Raw genomic sequence first — 20,649 nt, 5'->3', positions numbered from 1 at the left:
GGAGAAAACAGAGTAGACCGGGAGCACAGAGGCCTCCTTTCGGGAAGTCACAAATTGTCTTTCTTTTGTTCTGCAAACTATACTTTTTACATCAAAGAAGGTAAGAGGCACAAGAAATCTTCAAAACTTTCACAAAAATTAAGGATACAGAACAAAAGAAGTATATCTCAATTACCATAAAATTCCATACACTAACAAGAAGAGAAAACACCGTTCTCCTGTTTAAGTCATTGTTTAAATCTAAAACTTCTTGACAGAAAAATTCGGAAGATGAGCCCATTTCCGGTTTGGATTTCGGACATGGATGAATCAAGGATGAAAGGTTCCCGACCTCAGGAGCTCTACACTGAGTGTCTGTTGGGCTATTCTGTAACTCAAGAAGATGGACAGCGGGATACTTTACGATGATCTGATCTTTGATTACTGAAATAGAACCAGTAGCTTGAACCCTTGATCAATGTCCAACCACTACGACGATGCACCCAGTATACTTCAATTAAACCATGCAACACCAATCCCCACTCATCCATATGGGTAACATTATCAAGAAGCACCATCTTCCGGGGAGGAATCCCTTGATGCAAGCTACTCGTCATCCTTTTCATCCTCCTCCTCCTCATCATCTTCAACAAAAGCAGGCTCGCCGTTAAGATCCACATTTACACCATTTAACTTCCCCACAAATTGTCCCCGCACACGAGGTCTCCTTTCGGCAAGTTTCTTTCTATTTACATACCTGATCTTTTTATCAAAACACCGCTCCTTTCTTTTTTGCCTAAATTTAATCAATGCTGCCTCCCTTCTGTCAACCTTATTTAGATTCACTTCAGTGGATGCTGAACTTCCAAATGATGGCCATGGCTGAGCATTCGGCATTTGTTGACCAGGTTGCGAGCATACACTATAATAGGGGAACGAAGCCATCCCATTTAGGTGTGGAGGGCAGTGTGGAAAATGATTGTATTGCGGCATCATAGCATGATTTTGCATGTCATGCAGATTCTTTTGATAAACTTCGGGTGATGATGACATCATAACTTGATTGACAGCTCCCGACATATAATATTGATAGGCAGCTTGGGCAGGTAGGCCAGAAAAATCATGTTGAGGTTCATTTCTTGGATGTTCAGGCACCAGAGAGGATCTGTCTTCCTCAAAACTCCTCTGATTTTGAAGTTCCATTGATCCAGACGGGGTACTAGACCTCTCCAAAGAAAGAGAATCTGGGATACTGTTACTGCTCGGCAAGTCATCTCCCTGTGAGTTGCTTTCCCACGCCTCTCCATTTCCATGTACTTGGGGATCATCAACCACTTGGTGAACACATTCTTCATGTTTCTCTTCTATCCTCAAATTTTCAGTGGCAATGTCTTCAATATGTGCAACCACCTGAGGATTGACTTTTAGTTTGCTTGATTTCACATATGTAAAGAAGGCAGATGACTTGCCAACGCCAATCTTTAGTTCGCTCTTCTTTGGGGCAGATAAAAACTTTCCTAAGAACATAATCAGAGAAAATGGAAAAAGTTATTTGTGTAAAAGATGAAAATGTCATACTGAAAAACTATTATTCTTAAAGATAGGTTTTTGCTTTACTCAAATTAGTGAAGTCGAATGAATAACACAATAGTATTAGCCATACATGATGGTGTTTCAAGTGAACACATGTTAAGACATATGATACAACAAAATTTCTCAATGTCACAAGTGGCTCACCAGTTTGCCGGTCACTTATTCCTGGAACATCAGGCCGAAATTCTGATATATTCTCGACTGGAAGCTCCATAACAGGAGTAGACTAAAAAATAAAATTAATTAATTAACGATCATGCCTTAACTCTATATATAATAAATATTAAGTTAATCTTATATCCCAACCAAAAAACCTCATCTTCAAAAAAGTAAATTATAAATAGTAAACAGTCACCTTATCTTCCTCAGGAGCTGAGGTTCCTGTCTCAGGATTGCCGAATTTATCATCTGTATCATCCGAGAATAAAGTAGTACTGTTCGTATTAGATCCACTAGGGTCTGATATCACCAGATCAACATAATTTATAAGGTTCTTCTCTGCTAGCCCAAGCTGTCAAATACATAAAATAAAAATGTTTTAGTTACTAATTTGAGAGGATATAGTAGTATCCTAGTGCATATGCATCAGTTAGGGATGAGGAACTTGAAAAAAGAGGTATTACATACACAAGAGTACATTCAACTAAAAGAGTACGAACTTTAGCTTTAGAAGTGAGAAGGCTGAGAAGCCAAGTAATTTGATTGCATGCTTTGTTCTGAACTATCCAACATAGTACATCCACCTAAAAGGGTCATATAAAGATACTAACAGCCCAAATGAAACATCAACTCCTACATGACCGTCACTTCTAACTTGCTAGCTTGCTAGGCATCCCTATTGTGTTTATTTCTATCGAGAAAGATTTTGATAAAGCAAGGGGTAATTCGAAGAACAGCTCAGAAACAAAAGCATTAAAGTCGTGCAAACAAACCATGCGCCTTCTTCTCCACATGTGTGTCCACAAGTTCAGAAGCTCATTTGTGCGTAAAGGCTTTACAAGATAGTCTGCTGCTCCAAGCTTCAAGCACTTGACAACAGTAGAGACCTCATCTTGTGCCGACATCACTGACAGAAAAAAAGGTTCAGCAGTGAGGTTAATACTATAATTTTAATATGAAACATCTATCATTGAAAGAAAATGGAAGTAAAAGGATAAGACATGCTTACTGATTACAGGAATGCGCCTTAACTCTCTATCCCGTGTGATGTACTTCAACATTTTCATGCCTTTGCGCATTGGAAGGTCAACTTCGGCAAGTATGAGATCGATATCAGGCCCCTCTGCATTCAATGCATCAATCACTTGTCGAGGAGACTTCACGGAAATAACTGTAAAGCAAAGAAATCGAGAGTCAGAATTGAGCACACAAATCATCTTCTATTGCGTTGGCTTTTCATCTTGGCCTTCCTAAACCTGGTCGTCCTGGTGGCGTGTTTGGCATTACTCTTCCCAAAAATTTACTTATTTGAATATAATCACACCATCTTTCATCTAAACTCTAACGGATTCATTTGGAAACTCGAGAAAGATAGAAACGATCAAACGTCCGCAACGACAAACAATTCACGTTATCACATACCGTAATTGGGATCAATTCGGTGCACTTTATCTTTGTAGATTGAATAAACAGCACAACGCAACAGAAAATGCAACTCCAACTTGTTTTTTCTTTCTCAGACCATCAAAAAGTTAAAAATTTGGCCTTTCTTTCGCAATTCTCAATCCATTTTCTTAGCAACCAAACAAATGATAAGCTCTAACAATTTCCAAACTTCAAATAGGATGATACGATCAAAGTAATGAACTTTTACAAAAATAAAATATGTTCATACCCTGGTAAGAGCATTTCACAAGAAGCATGAAAACCTCTTCCGAACTGTACTCGTTGTTATCGCAGAGTAAAATCCTCACCCTGCTCCTGTCGATGAACCCATCAGCACCACCACCGACGCCACAAACGCCGCCGCCGCCACCAGCAGCTTCAGACTCTCTGTTCAAATTCAGCTCCTTCGGCTCCATAGCAAAACCCACCAAGAACCCCAGGCAAACTCTCCGATTCTACAAAACCTCCATAAATCCAACCAAAATACTCACCGCTCCATCTCCAGGGCTCCAATCAGAATCCCAAATCAGGGTTTTGCTGGTCCCCAATCCCCAATCCCAAGCGTTGACTCCATTTCTTAGTCAAAACCCCAAACCACAAACCCGTCCGCACAATCGCAGGGTCCGAGCAAGCTTATAGGGCGGTTGGGAATTCGAGATGACCGCGGGAGAGAAGCCGATAGAATTGATACTTAAAAAGAGTTCCAAGTTCGGATCACCGGCCACCAGCGGCGCACGATAGCACCAGCCGAGGAGTTGTAAAAAAACAAAAAAGAAAAGTTAGCAGGAAAAAAAAGTGAAATTTTAAATAAATCTTACTAAAATATATATAAATATTACGTGTAAGGTTCGCCAACGTGCGCGTGGGGGAGTATTAGGCGTAGGATAGAGAGGTGGAGGCGTGGATGGTTAGGGGACAGAAAACAAAAGTGCAAAAAGGTAAGGGGATTCAGCCATTTTTTATTTTTTTAATTCTGTTCACCTAAAGGTAGGAACCAGATTGTCTGCCTGCTTTCCCATACCCTTCTCATCATCTTCTATTTGTACGGTCACAGTTAAGTTACGTTAATATTTTATATTACTATTACTTTTTGTTGTATTATTTTTATTAAAAAATTAGTATAAAATGTTGACGTTTTTTAACCGTGACAGTACAAATAGGAGAATATGGTAATGATATAGGAAAAAGAGGGCAGACAATCTGCCCCCTTATTAAACACACAAAAAGGACTAACCCAAAAAACAAAAAAAGCCCAGACTAGAAAAACCGAGAACAACCTAGATCTCTGATGCAGCCATTTCCTCCACACCGGTAAATCCCATCCAGCAGCCCGCTTCCACGCTTCCAACGAAGCATCCCCACTTTGATCGCCTCCATCAGCTGAGAACAGCTCTTCAATCGCAACCACAAGCTGGAAAAAACCAGCCATGAAGCCTGTGGAGATCCACATGCAACGCTGCCAAAGGCAGAGAAAGAGAGAAGGTGGTGCTGTAGATAACACCCGAACCAGTGAGAACACCAGAATTCGATACACCGACTCGGTAAATCACGACGAATCACGATGAAAAGTGACTACAAATCGAATTGGAAATGACTTAGAAAAAGGGATGCCAAAGAATTGTGGAGAACAAACTAGAAAAGGATCAAAGGGAAAACATAACAACCAGAGAAGAAACTGCCACCGACCCCAACCGGAGCTAGGATCAGCGACAACGAAAAGTGACGAAATTGCAAACACTCACACAAGACGGTGAGAAATGCTCTCAAGCAAAGAGAAAGGAAAGCTTAATAGTTGTGTTTAAGCCTTTCAGGTTAGAGACAGTCAGGACTCACATTTTATTTTTTTATTTTTATTGAAAATAATAATCTATTTATTTCTTGGATATTTTTTTGAGAAATATTCTCTCAAAGTGTGGATTCTCTGTCACCTCACTGTTTAACGTTAATTTTCGTGGTAACGTTATAAAATATTATGCAAAAAAACATAAGGCGGCAGGAAGTCTTTCTTATCTTTTCTCTATTATTTTTTGGATTTTGCAAGAGAAGATTATATGTTAAGGAAGAGTGTAAATCTCAACTTTTGTTATATTATTGTATGAAAGCCATTAATATGTAATATTTTCTTAGATAGTTATGAATGAAAATAACCGAACTAAACTAAACTAAACTGCTAACTAAATGAATAATTTGGCATATTATACAATTAATTTTATGCATGAATGGAACCAATTCGAACTGTTATTTTACATTGATTTGCGTATATTCCTTTTTTCCCGTGCACTCCTTGTTTTTCTCTTGGATTGAATAAATTAAAAGAAATTTAAGATTCACGAAAAAATGAGGCGTACTACATAAGGAGAAAATGAAAGCGTGAAAATCACTACCCACCCATCCTAACCACAAAACAAGAGCAACCCCCATAACTAAAGAAGAACAACATTTAGGCGAGTCATAAGCAAACGCGATAAGCCAAGTTAGTTAGAACAGTGTTACACAAATTTGAATCTCTCTTCCTGTAGTTAGACTAGTTTAATGTGGACCGTCGCTCGAATCATAAAAAACATAAGCAGGATGCCTGCATGTGTATTATGGGAGGGGATGTATCTGCTAGCGTATACAGGGTATACTCTTCTTCTCCAAGATTTTTGCTCCACATGCTTTTTTACAAAATGATATCACAAGCAGGTGGCTGTCACATCCTTTACCAAATCAAATTTCAAGCACATTAAGCACATGGAATTGTTCAAAACAAGGCAAAATATGATAAATTCAGAAATCCAAATAACACGCAAAAGCTAGTTCAGAGACGGCGAGGAAATTCCATTGATATCAAACAGAAATTACAAAAGCCAAGTACACCCAACTCCCTCCCTCTTCACCAAATGGGTTTGCTGCTCGAACTTTCTCTCTATCTGTCGAACTGCTCTAGGTGCAAATACATGCCCTCACCAGCAAGTGCGCTGGAGAAGCCAAAATAAATGCAAGAGGAAGTGTAGTCAATAAGACACTGACTTCATAGGCAGATGGAAACTCAACCAACAAAGAAAAGCTTTCACAATTAAGCCAACTTCAAGAAGAATCGACGTAAATCTATCACACGTTGAGAGTTGGGGGGACTGGGACCATCTTACAGCACCATGACATGGATGAAGCTGAGCTGCTGTTATTGCTTAACCAAGCACATTCACCTGTAGATAGCTTTCCTACTTGCCCCTATCGATCAAAATAGCTAAAGCGATATGTAACCGTCGCTTGGATGGAAGCTCAGCCGATGCATGCATTCTCAGTTGCACGATCAGAAATTGATCTCACTAAAGCTGGCTCAGTTTCTTCCTATTTCTCGAAGAAAGATAAGGGTCGGGACATTCACGCTAAATGCAGGAGATATTTGTTAAAGGCATTGTTGGAGTATCTTCTGTGGTTGCATATCTGATGATTAGTACAACCACGCCATCTTTACCCCCAAAAACACCTTCAACACCGTCTTCGAAGTATCCTATAATAGTCAATGAACATTCTGATGATCCATGCGTATCAAGTTCAACTTACTAATCTGTCGAAAAACAACAGAAGAAGTCTGCATCAAATGTCTTATGGGCTTCTGCGATCCTGAGCAAGATGAAGATAGAGAGAACTAACAACGATCCCATAAAGGAGTACAAACCAACTCTCTTCAATGAAACAGAATTGTTAATTTTGCTATGGATCTCTCCGTGTAACTTCTTTATGCTCTTTGATATAAAAATATCTGGATAATTTGATCCAAGATTGATGTAAATACATGTTTTGTTTTGTTTTTGTTTTTGGGTCGAAGAACCATGTTCTTGGTACAACGATAATTTCTAAATATGGAGTATGAGTTATTGGGTTTGCTTGATTATTCTTTTTTATGGAGTCTTGGTAGTTTAGCGGCCATGAACATTTCAAGGTTTGAGAGATAGAGCCACTGAAATTTTAAAGACGTTTGGTTCTTCTGGAAAGGAGAAAGGTTGAAGGTATAGAGAGGGCATAATATTATTAAAAATAATGCTAGGTAGACTAATTTTTCAACCAAACTTCTAAACTAGTACCATGTGATGTGTCATTAATAAGAAACAAATACATAAATTAATACTTAAAACCGCGTCATATGGCCTAAAAATTAAAGTTTTTAAAAAATTGTATCTCTAGCATTACCTTGAAAAAAAATATAACAATCAAACTCGCAATTAACATTAACTTTTGAAGTACTATTACGTGGAGGGAGAGTCCTTTCGGACTCGGTTGAGGGGCAAGTGCCCTTAGCATTTCTCTTGTTATATCAGTGCGAGTTTAATAGAGGTCAATCGTATTTATTAATTGTGAGATTAGATTAATTATATGTTCTCGACTTTGGTTGTATTAGCATTATTAGAAATTAAAAACTTGAAAATGCATTTTGTGTTTTAGATAATTTTGAGTTTGAACTAGAGATCTCAAGTACAAAGATGAATGGTCTTAATCAATCGCAATCCATTTTCATTAACCTTTTATAAAAGATCAGTAAATGAGAACAAACACCCTTAGAAGTTAGAACTATAAGTTTTATACAAAAACACTTTGAGAACTCAATTCAAAAAACCACTAGTCACGTTCTAATTCCCTTTATAGCGGTGAAACATATAAAAATAAAACAAATTATTTTTCTTATATTGCGTCATCTTACTCCCTCCATGACGCTTGTTAATCAAACAGGATCCTCTCCGGATCCTTTTGGTGATAATTTTAGAGATCTATGAATCGTATTGGTTCATTATACATTGTGCAGTCAGTTTTTGTTAAGTATTGTTTGTGTTTAATTTTAAATAAAAATATTTAAATTGATTTCTGATTGCACGATGTATGACGAATGAACAAGATTTACGGATCTCTGAGATCCTCACAAAGAGAATCCGGGAAGGATCCGGATTCCTTGTTAATAGCTTCATGTAGGATGTCATATGATTAATTGTTTTTTTTTTTTTCATTTTTTATTAAAAAGAGGGTGTGAATTAGGGAAAATAATCATCGCCGAATCCATTTGTAACATCCCACATCGTCCAGGAGAGTGGATCCTCTAAGCCTTATATGTATATTCTCATCTCTACCTAGCACGAGGCTTTTTGGGGAGCTCATTGGCTTCAGGTTCCGTAAGAACTCCGAAGTTAAGCGAGTTCGGGCGAGAGCAATCCCAAGATGGGTGATCCACTGGGAAGTTCTCGTGTGAGTTTCCAGAAACAAAACCGTAAGGGCGTGGTGGGGGCCCAAAGAGGACAATATCGTGCTACGGTGGAGTCGAGCCTGAGATGTGTGGGAGCCCGGGCTGGGATGTGACAATTTGGTATCAGAGCCAATCCCTGGCCAGAAGTGTGCCGACGAGGACGTCAGGCCCCTAAGGGGGGTGAATTGTAACATCTCACATCGCCCAGGGGAGTGGATCCTCCAAGCCTTATATGTATATTCTCATCTCTACCTAGCACGAGGCTTTTTAGGAGCTTACTAGCTTCGGGTTCCATCGGAACTCCGAAGTTAAGCGAGTTCACGCGAGAGCAATCTCAGGATAGGCGATCCACGGGGAAGTTCTGGTGTGAGTTCCCAGAAACAAAACCGTGAGGGCGTGGTTGAGGTCCAAAGAGAACAATATCGTGCTACGGTAGAGTCGAGCCCGGGATGTGGTGGGGGCCCTGGCCGGGATGTGACACCATTTCCTAGGGATCTAGAAATCCCGTGATTGTAACCATTCATCATATATCGTGCGGTTATAAATCATTTTAAAATTTAAAATTAAATATAAATAGTACCTAACAAAAACTGACCGCACGATGTACGATGAATAGGGATGGGCAAATACCCATTGGTTATGGGTGACCGCGGTTACCCTTCCATTTAAATTAAATGGTTACGGTTATGGGTAACCGTTTAGATAAATAAACGGTTATGGGTATAACCGTTTACCCGCGAAATTTAAATGGGCGGTTATGGGTATTAATCATGGTTATAAACGGATAACCGTTTACTCATTTATTATATATATGTAAAACTAACACAAACCATGTTCTCGATCCAATAATACTTAGCTCCCAATAAATTAGCAAGGAATTCATCGGTCATTCTTTCAATAACACTACTACAGGAATGATGATTCTCATCATCAAGGAATTGGCCAAATTAATTTAAATTCCTTGCGGGTGACCTTGAAATTGACAGAAATGCTTTGACAGAAGTGTCTTCTAAACAATTTTTGTAACCCAAAAATACTTAGCAAATATTATATTTACCTTTATTGGTAACAGTTAAAAATATCGTCCGTAAACTATTATTTCAATTATTGGAATATAATAAGGACTTAAAAATTTAAAATATGGAAATGTATGATGAATGTACCTATAACGGTGTTTAATTGTCAAAAAAAAAATTATGACAATTTTTTTTTAATTTTCAAGTTGTTAAAAAACATGTAGACAGGTGAAAAAAGGGTAATGGTAAAAAAAAGAAGATTAACGGGTTAAAAAGGATAAATGGGTAAACGGGTATTAAACGGTTACGGTTAAATGGGTATGTAGTTATGAGTATGGTTAACCGTTTACAAACGGTTATGGGTATGAGTATAACCGTTTAGGCAATTACCCAACGGGTAAACGGTTATGCGAGTATAAGTATAAACGGTTATGAGTAAATTAACCGCGGTTACCCACCCGCATAACCATTGCCCATCCCTAACGATGAACGATCACAATTGCATGATTCCTAAGATCCCTATGAAAAGGATCCGGCGAGAATCCTTCTCTGTGAATTTTAGGCCCTGTACTTGCCATGTGGTTAATTGTTAGCTAATACTTTATGATGTCCAGTTTCATTAATAGGATAAACACATAGATAACCAAGAATGAGGATTCTCTCCAGATCCTTTTTGTGAGGATCTTGGGATCCTTCAATCACATCCGTTGATCGTATATTGTGCAGCTAGTTTTCGTCAGGTACTATTTATATTCAATTTTAAATAAAAAAATTACAATGATTTATGACCGCACGATGTACGATAAATAGACGTAATTGGAGTTTCCGGGATCCTCACAAAGAGGATCCGGAGAGGATCCTCATTCGATAACGAAATTTCAGTGCTGATTACATCTCTTGTTTAACCCAAGATTTTGCCACAACCATCAAATTTAAACAAGAATGAATAGATTCTAAAAGCACTTTCGAGCCTAAGCCTTACCTCTGTGGAGCATATGCTTATTTTCCGACAACAATTTGGTTCGAAATTCTCACCCGATAACCAAATTTTATTTGCAATATAAATACTCATCATAATTCTGATCCCGCTGTTTATTTTTTGATACACATAGCTGGCTTTGGATCCTCTGCAAACTCTTCTTCTGTGTCATCCAAGACCAAGATGTTGTTCATCGTTGCTTCAGACGAAACCACCAGACCAATGTTCTTCTGCGGCGCCTCCAGCCCCTGAAAAGATCGAAAGATTTTACCACAATGTTGCCATTTCCATGAGGTTTCAGTTCCAAACAATGGTTCAAATGTTTACATCTTTCTTTGTTCGTGGTCGTTTTTCTTGTTTATTTATCGAAAACTTAAGAGGGATGCCTACCTTAGGTTGCTTCCTCTGCCTCCAAGTGTGCATCCACAAGTTTAGTATTTGATCAATGCACAGTGGCTTCACCAGATAATCAGTGGCCCCAAATTTTAAGAAATTGAAAAGGAAACGGCTTTCATCCTGCGTCGCCAGCACTTCAAAACAAGAAGATTAGCAAGTGCGAGGCAATTTTTACATGGTTTTCCAAGCAAATATTGTACGTATCCTTAGAATTCCATAATGTGCAGATAGTGCATTATGTAGGATGCTCTCTAAAGCAAACAAAAAAGAGCGTCTGTGAGCACCTGATAATATTAGCGGTCAGATCTCCGGTGGGAACCAGAAACCAGATATAGGGGATAATTAGCCATTAGATTTAAGTGTCGCTCGGAGTTGCTCACTTTTCTGCTCCCCAAGTGAGCAAAACCGAGTGCAGTTGTTTCTATTAGATACAAGAATATAGTGCAGAAAACTGTTACATAGAAAGTTGGCGAAACAAAAACAAGAAGTAAAGCTTACTGATAACTGGAATGTGTTTGAAATGCAGATCCTGCATTATATACTTGAGCATGCTCATGCTTGCCTCTATAGGAAGATCAACTGCAGCAAGTATGATATCAATGAATGACCACTCGGCATTCAGCGCATCCAACACTTCCACAGCCGAGGCAACTGATATTACTGTCAAGGGTGCTTGGAACGCAAAAGAAATAAATAATTGATTCGAAACTTGAATTAAAAATGCAGAAGAAAAAAGGACTGATCATATTGATATATACACGCATACATTAATATTTACATTTGTGTACGTACCCTGATAACTGCATGTTGTCAGCAATGTGCAAACCTCCTCGCAACTCCCAGCATCGCGATCACACAGCAAAATTCTTACCCTACTGCGATCCACAGACATGTTCTTGCTCTTAGATCTACTGCCACCATTTTGCCTGCTGCTGTTACCAATATCGATCTGCTTATCTTTCTCCATTGCAATTCAAACCAGCACACAAAAAGCACAAGGGCTCAAGAAGTGCATATATCCATGCAATGCAGCAATCAGACTCCCTCCCATGCTACAAATACACCAGCTTCCCAACAAAAAGTTTGGTCTACCAAACTTTTGGTCGGGTTTCACAGCCTCCAGCCAGATATTTTGGAGGATCTCATCGTAAATTCTATAAACACATGTCTATATATATGTCTCGGATTTTACCCAACTGCAACATCTCACTTTTTCAGAGTTCTAAATTAAGCTCCTATTTCCTTCTCCATTTTAAGGATTAACCCCCATTGTCTCGTGCTTTACAACAGCTAAACTAAGTGAAGCAGAACCATTTCAGACTTAACCACCACATGTTCGGATGTGCAGAGTACCGTATTTCTGTTGCAGAATCCAAAATCGAGATTCATCTGATCGAAACAATCAAAATGGAATTAAGGGTTACCTACCGTAAACCAGAATTACACCATTTTCGTTGAAGCAGAGCATTGTATTGATCTGTATCTATCTATATATACAAACATCATGTGAACATAGCTAGAAATTACCAGAGAAGAAGTGAAGAAGTACATGCATCTTACAGAATCAAACATGAAATACATTGTGGCCGTCACATCCTTTACCAAATGACAAAATATCAAGCACAGCACATGCCACCAACAAAAATTCAATCACATGCTCAGCAAAACATGTTTAATTAGGGCCTGCAGGGACAATCTTAATATAACATCATAACATTGGCTACTCTTGCTCTCTCTTACCTGCCTTCTTGCCCGGTGGACTAGCGACCGGCTCTTATTCCTCTCGCACACGTGCTCTCTCCCGCGATGGCTTGGCTTGTCCTCCCGTCTGTCTGCCGCCATCTTCAATCATGCAGAAACTAATCCCTATTGCAGAATAAGTCAAACTAGTTAATACAAATTTTCTCAACTCCTAATGATTGTTACAGTTCCTTAAAACAAGTTAGTTGTTGGGATATGGTTGTCCTTCCAAAATTGGAAGTGAAAATAACCTACACTCCAAAGCTTACAGAGTATGTCTGCCCCCATTTCTGTTTTGCTGTCATCCATCACATCCTTTACCGAACTGAAAAATCTCAAGGACAAGATTCTGAATCCTCACAAATATAAACCACATGCTTATAACATGGCAGGGCAGGGCCGGCATGCAGGAGCCATAATTAACTTGGTGATCAAGGAGGAGCTCAAGTCTTATGAATTTTTAAGGTTTGATTAAAAAGAGATTTTTGGCTTTATTAGTATACAAGTTTCCTATTTTCTTGCTCACAATAGCAAATCTCAAAGTGGGTCCCATCTTGCCCACAAGAGACAATGTTGCCAAATTAATTGCAAACTTATCCAGAGTTTTCTTTTCGGATTGTTTACAGTAACGATTTTCACACTCTCGTTTTCTCTTTCTCGGTGTATCAATTGTTTGATCTACTTTGATTTATTGAATACAAAGGCTAAGACAAAAGGAAGGAGCATACGAGTAGAAAAGGGAAGTGCGAAAACTGTAATAATAACTTGGTTCTAATAAATTGATTTGATCAGAGTGCATAGTCAAAGAACATATATGGTAGCACAGAATTTTAATAAGAAAGAATTAACATTAACGTAGACTGCAATTACATGTCACAACTATCATCCTGAATATGTCAATCTACTTGTCATATTTACAGAGCAACTTCCCCCATCAAATAAATCAGAGATCCAAATTCATCCATCAATTGGAATGAAGAATCAATTTCTTTGCCACCAACCTAATGCCTGCACTCTCCTGAAAGTCATACGGATCCAAGGAGAAGAATGCATCCACAAAAGTCTGCGGTTTGAAAAGGGTGCTAAGTGCTGAAGCATCAAACTTGGTGAAGACGAGCCTCTCCTCAGCGCCAGAAGGCTCTTTTTGATATATCTCTGTGGCGTATATTGCAATATCCCCACATACTGCTGTCTGTATGCTGCAAAAACAAATTATACACAAAAAAGTACATCTAATCAGATGAATATTCTTTCTCAGTAGCCAATAGACTGCAGGAATAATGTGTTTCGTGTGTGTGTGTGTGTGAGAGAGAGAGAGAGAGAGAGAGAGAGTAAAACTTACTGTAATCTCACTGTAGGATAGTTATTGAAACCCTCTTTTCGGATCACAACAGGCCTCCATTCGGAGCTGCTACCGGAATCCATAGACAACTTTTGTGCAATGCCATCACATGCATCAAGAACTTTGCACAAATTTTGTGATGCGTAACAAACAATATTCAATCGTGGCCGGCCAGCATGATCAAAAAACTTTCCATTGATTCCAAACCGCAATTTCATATGCCTACAGCAAAGCTGCAAACTTACATCTTTGTGTAACAACTTTATCCTCTGACTCCCACGATACAACGGAACAAGGGAAGCACAGATAGAAGGAATAGAGATTTCATCAGGCTGCAAAAACTCCATAGTGCCATTGGAACTCCCCGATGCAGCAAAAGGGGAAGAACTCTCGACAGACTCTTTCACAGGTATTTCTACCATGGCAATGTCTGGCTGATTCAGCTCTTTCGTCACTTCATCGTTAAGTGGGCCCATGTCAAAGGGATCTGGTCGAGCGGCGCTAGATTCAATCAGATTAGAGACTTCTTCAGTGTCTTTAGTCCTAAGAGATGTTATTGGATGATTCTCCCCTGTTATTTGATTTGTAGAAGATAACATCTGACGATTCTCATGCTCAGTATTCATGTTTATGCGAGACCCCTTAGCAGATGATTTCCCGTCACTACGACTTCTTGTGGTAGCATTTGGAGAAACCCAACTATTCTCTGTGAATATGTCTGGGAGGCTCGACTCCTGTGAGTAGATCAGACTATAGTTAGTTCTATTGAAATATTTTGTTGAGTCAAGCAGCTCAACTTGAGTTTCAAAAGGTCTAACTTTGAGGATGTGAGCCAAGTACTGTTTTAGAAAGACTGGTCATACGTCTTACGCCTCATACATTTCAAATTTGAAAAAACAAACGGAAAAAATGAAGGAAATACTATTGATTTATATTCTAACATGGTAACACCCCGCCCTTCACGTTTGAGCTCCTCACTACCATTAAAAAACCATCATATGAAATTTCATATAAATGCTTTATTATTCAAGAACGTATGGGTTCACCATCCTTTCAAAATCATATCATTACCAAGAGTAACACGGTTGCACAATACTTCAGAACTTCAAGATTCATTCGAACATCATCCAAACTCCTGACAAACCATTACATAAAAGATTAGTTCAAGGAAACAAAATTGAAGGCAAGAGTAATTAGTTTAAACTCGAAGTAGGTTTGCAGAAATACCTGTGTGTCTGCTGTCCAAGCCCGAAATAGGTTGCAAGGGAGGCCATCTGCGCAAAATAATTTGTGTCATGTATGTATCAACGATAACATTCACAAGTACATACATCAACACCTAGAAACTGCACAAATGCTCCTCCTCCTCAAAACCACACATTTCATTTTGCCCTTTAATTTAAAGAACTTACTTGGATCAAAATCTAACCGGTAACATTTACCAACAGATGGAGAGAAAATATATACCTTCATGTTACCAGCTCTCCTTCCAAACCGCTGTGTCAACAATGCCAATGAATCAATGGTACCTTTCGGTTCTGGTGCAGGCCGACCAATGCGTGCGAAAGCCTCCCGAATCCGATAACAATCAAACCTCAGAATGTTGTGACCAGCCCATATACGTTCTATACACAACAACCGCAAAATCAAATAAGTTTTCATGCCGTTTCGAAAAATGGATCTCAAATTATCCACCAACAACAACCTCAGAAATGAAAAATCCAAAGCAACACTCAAAAATTAAAACTGAGCTAGTTTAGTTTCAGCTAATTTTCCTTCGATTTCTCAGCAACCAAACACACAATCATCCATAAAAATCAAACCTTCACGTTAATTATCAATTCATTCGTACAAAACTAAAGATAAAAGTCCAAATTTTTCCCTCAATTTTCTCGGCAGCCAAACACAGAGTTAGAAACTGAGAAAACAAAAATTAAAAGGAAAGGAGCTAACCGTGGAGAATGTCGTAGACCGTATCGGCGATGTCTTGAAAAGAAGGGGCGGCAATGACGGCGTCGCGGGTAATGCCGTTGCCACGGACGGACAGGGAATTGATGGCGGAGAGGTCGGCCGGTCGAATCAGGGTGGAGTAGCTCTCGAGCTCCACCAGCTTCCTAGGGCAAACGAGAATCGACCCGAATTCCAAGATGGTGAAGCCCTGTCCGGATCGGGTCGGCACCATCGTCTCCACGTCGAAGAAGGCTATTTCGAACCGATCCTCGCTCCGACTCGCCATTTTTTTTGCATCCAAGTGTCCAAATCCCCGCTCGTATATAAAGCAGTTGTGCAATGCGGCTTCTGCTTCCTTGGCCAAATGTAAGAAGTGACCACACGAGAAAGTCTTGTGTCCGATTGAAGTAGACCCGGTAAACGGATGATCTTTGTCGTGTTTGTGTAGTATGTTCTGTTGTCCTAACGGGTTTTTAAATCACGGTAGTTAACGAGTTACGAGTTATGAAAGAAATTATCATATCTTACGAATTTTTAAGGCTTGATTAAAAGGAGATTTTTGGCTTTATTAGTATACAAGTTTCCTATTTTCTTGCTCACAATCGCAAATCTCAAAGTGGGTACCATCTTGGCCACAAGAGACAATGTTGCCAAATTAGTTGCAAACTTATTAAGAGTTTCCTTTTCGAATTGTTTACAGTAGTGATTTTCACACTCTCGTTTTCTCTTTCTCGGTGTATCAGTTGTCTGATCTAATTTGATTTATTGAATTCAAAGGCTAGGACAAAAGGAAGGAGCATACGAGTAGAAAAGGGAAGTGCGAAAACTGTAATAATAACTTGGTTCTAATAAATTGATTTGATCAGAGTGCATAGTCAAAGAACATATATGGTAGCACAGAATTTTAATAAGAAAGAATTAACATTAACACAAACTGCAATTACACGTCACAACTATCATCCTGAATATGTCAATCTACTTGTCATATTTACATGTCATATTTACAGAGCAACTTCCCCCGTCAAATAAATCAGAGATCCAAATTCATCCATCAATTGGAATGAAGAATCAATTTCTTTGCCACCAACCTAATGCCTGCACTCTCCTGATGGTCATACGGATCCAAGGAGAAGAACGCATCCATAAAAGTCTGCGGTTTGAAAAGGGTGCTAAGTGCTGAAGCATCAAACTTGGTGAAGATGAGCCTCTCCTCGGCGCCAGAAGGTTCTTTTTGATATATCTCTGTGGCGTATATTGCAATATCCCCACATACTGCTGTCTGTATGCTGCAAAAACAAATTATACACAAAAAAGTACATCTAATCAGATGAATATTCTTTCTCAGTAGCCAATAGACTGCAGGAATAATGTGTTTCGTGTGTGTGTGTGTGAGAGAGAGAGAGAGAGAGAGAGAGAGAGAGAGAGAGAGAGAGAGACTAAAACTTACTGTAATCTCACTGTAGGATAGTTATTGAAACCCTCTTTTCGGATCACTACAGGCCTCCATTCGGAGCTGCTACCGGAATCCATAGACAACTTTTGTGCAATGCCATCACATGCATCAAGAACTTTGCACAAATTTTGTGATGCGTAACAAACAATATTCAATCGTGGCTGGCCAGCATGATCAAAAAACTTTTCATTGATCCCAAACCGCAATTTCATATGCCTACAGCAAAGCTGCAAACTTACATCTTTGTGTAACAACTTTATCCTCTGACGCCCATGATACAACAGAACAAGGGAAGCACAGATAGAAGGAATAGAAATTTCATCAGGCTGCAAAAACTCCATAGTGCCATTGGAACTCCCCAATGCAGCCAAATGGGAAGAACTCTCAACAGACTCTTGCACAGGTATTTCTACCATGGCGATATCTGGCTGATTCACCTCTTTCATCACTTCATTGCTAAGTGGGCCCATGTCAAAGGGATCTGGTCGAGCTGTGCTAGATTCAACCAGATTAGAGACTTCTTTGGTAGTCCTAAGAGATGTTATTGGATGATTGTCCCCTGTTATTTGATTTGTAGAAGATGATTTCCCGTCACTACGACTTCTTGTGGTAGCATTTGGAGAAACCCAACTATTCTCTGTGAATATGTCTGGGAGGCTCGACTCCTGTGAGTAAGATCAGACTATAGTTAGTTCTTACCATTGATATATTTTGTTGAGTCGAGCAGCTCAACTTGAGTTTCAAAAGGTCTAACTTTGAGGATGTGAGACAAGTACTGTTCTAGAAAGATTGGTCTTACGTCTTACGCCTCATATATTTCAAATTTGAAAAAACAAAGGGAAAAAAGGAAGGAAATACTATTGATTTATATTCTAACATGGTAACACCCCGCCCTACACTACCATTAAAAAACCATCACATGAGATTTCATATAAATGCTTTATTATTCAAGAATGGGTTCACCATCCTTTCAAAATCATATCATTACCAAGAGTAACACGGTTGCACAATACTTCAGAACTTCAAGATTCATTCGAACATCATCCAAACTCCTGACAATCCATTACATAAAAGATTAGTTCAAGGAAACCAAATTGAAGGCAGGAGTAATTAGTTTAAACTCGAAGTAGGATGGCAGAAATACCTGTGTGTCTGCTGTCCAAGCCCGAAATAGGTTGCAAGGGAGGCCATCTGCGCAAAATAATTTGTGTCATGTATGTATCAATGATAACATTCACAAGTAACATACATCAACACCTAGAAACTGCACAAATGCTCCTCCTCCTCAAAACCACATATTTCATTTTGCCCCTTAATTTAAAGAACTTATTCGGATCAAAATCTAACCGGTAACATTTACCAACAGATGGAGAGAAAATAAATACCTTCATGTTACCAGCTCTCCTTCCGAACCGCTGTGTCAACAATGCCAACGAATCAATGGTACCTTTCGGTTCTGGCGCAGGCCGACCAATGCGTGCGAAAGCCTCCCGAATCCGATAACAATCAAACCTCAGAATGTTGTGACCAGCCCATATACGTTCTATACACAACAACCGCAAAATCAAATTTCACTCATCGAATAAGTTTTCTTGCCGTATCGAAAAATGGATCTCAAATTAATAAGTTTTCATGCCGTATCGAAAAATGGATCTCAAAATTATCCACCAACAACAACCACAGAAATGAAAAATCCAAAGCAACACTCAAAAATTAAAACTGAGCTAGTTTAGTTTCAGCTAATTTTCCTTCGATTTCTCAGCAACCAAACACACAATCATCCATAAAAATCAAACCTTCACGTTAACTATCACTTCATTCGTACAAAACTAAAGATAAAAGTCCCAATTTTTCCCTCAATTTACTCGGCAGCCAAACAAAGTTAGAAACTGAGAAAACAAAAATTAAAAGGAAAGGAGCTAACCGTGGAGAATGTCGTAGACCCTATCGGCGATGTCTTCAAAAGAAGGGGCGGCAATGACGGCGTCGCGGGTAATGCCGTTGCAACGGACGGACAGGGAATCGATGGCGGAGAGGTCGGCGGGTCGAATCAGGGTGGAGTAGCTCTCGAGCTCCACCAGCTTCCTAGGGCAAACGAGAATCGACCCGAATTCCAAGATGTTGAAGCCCTGTCCGGGTCGGGTCGGCACCGTCGTCTCCACGTCGAAGAAGGCTATTTCAAACCGGTCCTCGCTCCGAGTCGCCATTTTTTTTGTGTTCAAGTGTCCAAATCCCCGCTCGTATATAAAGCAGTTGTACAATGCGGCGTCTGCTTCCTTGGCCAAATGTAAGAAGTGACCACACGAGAAAGTCTTGTGTCCGATTGAAGTAGACCCGATAAACGGATAATGTTTGTCGTGTTTGTTATGCAAGAAATTATCATGTTTAATATTTTGATTTGATAAATTATATTTTATTGGGTTCTTTACAGATGATCCGATAACGGTCTAATTTTAACAGTCCAATTCGTTAACAAGTTCTTAATGCACGATAACGATCCGATTTATTAACGGATTTACTTGAAACCTGTTATTTTCACTTCATTTCGTGTTAGGTTAATGGCTTGTGCAATAAATTGTCAAGTCTATTTTGAAGGATCACACGTATTCAAGAGATTTTTTTGTATAGGATATAGGTGATTTCTCTTTGCAGACAAATCAAAATTTGACACGTGTATAACCTTTTGCTTCGAAGATTATAAATATGCGGCAGATTGCGTATATGCGATTTGTACGTAACAACAAAAAGCTTTGACTTGACTGCATGAATGACAGGTTGTTTGTACGTAACAACAAAAAGCTTTTTGTTGCCTGCACGAATGACAGGAATATGCCAATGTGGGAATGTATATTTGGTATAATTCCTTGCCATGGCGTGTGACCAAAGATTCAAACAAAACCCTAATAGCAGCAAACCCACACGGAGCCTTGTCCCCATCTCCCACGTCTACTGTGTGATCAAGTGCAACTAAACTTGAAGACGAAGTGTTTTTAATTTTCCCACACGGTGTTCTCGTTTCATGCAAGTCCTTTCAGATTCTGTCTGATTTACCCTTCAAACCTATCACACGTCTCCATGTGCAGCGTTTCTGTCTGGTTGGCCTCTGATCATCTGGTTCCACACCTGTCGTACTTGGGTTTTCGACGTTTTCGAAAACTTTCCGGGCGTGATTGAGATACCCGGAAGCTACATAGAACGATAAAATCCGAACAAGAATGTAGCTTTTTTGTGTGAGTCCGTGAATTGTTATCTGAAGTAGAGAGAAGAGGCGTTGTTGCAGAGCTCTGGAGGCTGTGGGGTTGGCGGGAACGGCTTCAACTGACATTTTAAAGCCTTTGTTTTGTGAAAGCATAAGTAACTAACTTGACTGCGCAATTG

General features: G+C 39.3%; 4 protein-coding genes across 5 annotated transcripts; all 4 read right to left on the bottom strand.

Moving 5' to 3' along the window:
• Positions 1 to 138: 138 nt before the first annotated feature.
• On the bottom strand, positions 139 to 3,956 carry LOC126600508 (two-component response regulator-like APRR1). The gene is made up of 6 exons (XM_050267082.1): positions 3,407 to 3,956; positions 2,741 to 2,902; positions 2,505 to 2,638; positions 1,928 to 2,083; positions 1,717 to 1,798; positions 139 to 1,496 (listed from the first exon to the last, which is right to left on the bottom strand). The coding sequence occupies exons 1-6, from the start codon at positions 3,591 to 3,593 to the stop codon at positions 586 to 588; spliced, it is 1,632 nt and encodes a 543-aa protein (XP_050123039.1). The 5' UTR covers positions 3,594 to 3,956; the 3' UTR covers positions 139 to 585.
• A 6,268-nt stretch (positions 3,957 to 10,224) lies between these two features.
• On the bottom strand, positions 10,225 to 12,849 carry LOC126600520 (two-component response regulator-like APRR1). Its single transcript, XM_050267093.1, has 6 exons — positions 12,796 to 12,849; positions 12,527 to 12,652; positions 11,579 to 12,175; positions 11,285 to 11,458; positions 10,781 to 10,920; positions 10,225 to 10,638 (listed from the first exon to the last, which is right to left on the bottom strand). The coding sequence occupies exons 3-6, from the start codon at positions 11,751 to 11,753 to the stop codon at positions 10,504 to 10,506; spliced, it is 624 nt and encodes a 207-aa protein (XP_050123050.1). The 5' UTR covers positions 11,754 to 12,175; positions 12,527 to 12,652; positions 12,796 to 12,849; the 3' UTR covers positions 10,225 to 10,503.
• Positions 12,850 to 13,354: 505 nt separating this feature from the next.
• LOC126600510 (protein NEN1-like) lies at positions 13,355 to 16,269 on the bottom strand. Its single transcript, XM_050267084.1, has 6 exons — positions 15,822 to 16,269; positions 15,336 to 15,493; positions 15,096 to 15,142; positions 14,940 to 15,003; positions 13,869 to 14,602; positions 13,355 to 13,725 (listed from the first exon to the last, which is right to left on the bottom strand). The coding sequence occupies exons 1-6, from the start codon at positions 16,102 to 16,104 to the stop codon at positions 13,491 to 13,493; spliced, it is 1,521 nt and encodes a 506-aa protein (XP_050123041.1). The 5' UTR covers positions 16,105 to 16,269; the 3' UTR covers positions 13,355 to 13,490.
• On the bottom strand, positions 13,355 to 19,569 carry LOC126600511 (protein NEN1-like). Of its 2 annotated transcripts, XR_007615454.1 has the most exons (7): positions 19,196 to 19,569; positions 18,657 to 18,814; positions 18,416 to 18,462; positions 18,260 to 18,323; positions 17,266 to 17,936; positions 16,765 to 17,104; positions 13,355 to 13,405 (listed from the first exon to the last, which is right to left on the bottom strand). XR_007615454.1 is itself a non-coding variant. In XM_050267085.1 (6 exons), the coding sequence occupies exons 1-6, from the start codon at positions 19,476 to 19,478 to the stop codon at positions 16,870 to 16,872; spliced, it is 1,458 nt and encodes a 485-aa protein (XP_050123042.1). In that variant the 5' UTR covers positions 19,479 to 19,569; the 3' UTR covers positions 16,721 to 16,869. The 2 variants fall into 2 exon arrangements, 1 of the variants encoding a protein (XP_050123042.1); XM_050267085.1 differs by lacking the exon at positions 13,355 to 13,405 and having other exon boundaries at positions 16,721 to 17,104.
• Positions 19,570 to 20,649: the final 1,080 nt, after the last annotated feature.

Source organism: Malus sylvestris, chromosome 14, assembly GCF_916048215.2.
Source record: "Malus sylvestris chromosome 14, drMalSylv7.2, whole genome shotgun sequence".
NCBI classification, from domain to species: Eukaryota; Viridiplantae; Streptophyta; class Magnoliopsida; order Rosales; family Rosaceae; genus Malus; species Malus sylvestris.
Note: the sequence above shows the minus strand (reverse complement) of the source record. Positions and strands in the feature narration are given on the sequence as shown.

Excerpts from the sequence above, each read along its gene's own strand:
- LOC126600508 (XM_050267082.1), bottom strand. The coding sequence starts at position 3,593 with ATGGAGCCGAAGGAGCTGAATTTGAACAGAGAGTCTGAAGCTGCTGGT. Across the intron at positions 2,903-3,406 it reads TGTGAAATGCTCTTACCAGG|TTATTTCCGTGAAGTCTCCT; the intron begins GTATGAACATAT and ends TTTGCTTTACAG. Across the intron at positions 2,639-2,740 it reads AAGGCGCATTCCTGTAATCA|TGATGTCGGCACAAGATGAG; the intron begins GTAAGCATGTCT and ends TTTTTCTGTCAG.
- LOC126600520 (XM_050267093.1), bottom strand. The coding sequence starts at position 11,753 with ATGGAGAAAGATAAGCAGATCGATATTGGTAACAGCAGCAGGCAAAAT. Across the intron at positions 10,921-11,284 it reads CAAACACATTCCAGTTATCA|TGCTGGCGACGCAGGATGAA; the intron begins GTAAGCTTTACT and ends CTTGTTTTGAAG. Across the intron at positions 10,639-10,780 it reads GGCAGAGGAAGCAACCTAAG|GGGCTGGAGGCGCCGCAGAA; the intron begins GTAGGCATCCCT and ends CGATCTTTTCAG.
- LOC126600510 (XM_050267084.1), bottom strand. The coding sequence starts at position 16,104 with ATGGCGAGTCGGAGCGAGGATCGGTTCGAAATAGCCTTCTTCGACGTG. Across the intron at positions 15,494-15,821 it reads GGTCTACGACATTCTCCACG|AACGTATATGGGCTGGTCAC; the intron begins GTTAGCTCCTTT and ends TGTTGTGTATAG. Across the intron at positions 15,004-15,095 it reads CTTGGACAGCAGACACACAG|GAGTTTGGATGATGTTCGAA; the intron begins GTATTTCTGCAA and ends ATGGTTTGTCAG.
- LOC126600511 (XM_050267085.1), bottom strand. The coding sequence starts at position 19,478 with ATGGCGACTCGGAGCGAGGACCGGTTTGAAATAGCCTTCTTCGACGTG. Across the intron at positions 18,815-19,195 it reads GGTCTACGACATTCTCCACG|AACGTATATGGGCTGGTCAC; the intron begins GTTAGCTCCTTT and ends TGTTGTGTATAG. Across the intron at positions 17,105-17,265 it reads TATCCTACAGTGAGATTACA|CATACAGACAGCAGTATGTG; the intron begins GTAAGTTTTAGT and ends TTGTTTTTGCAG.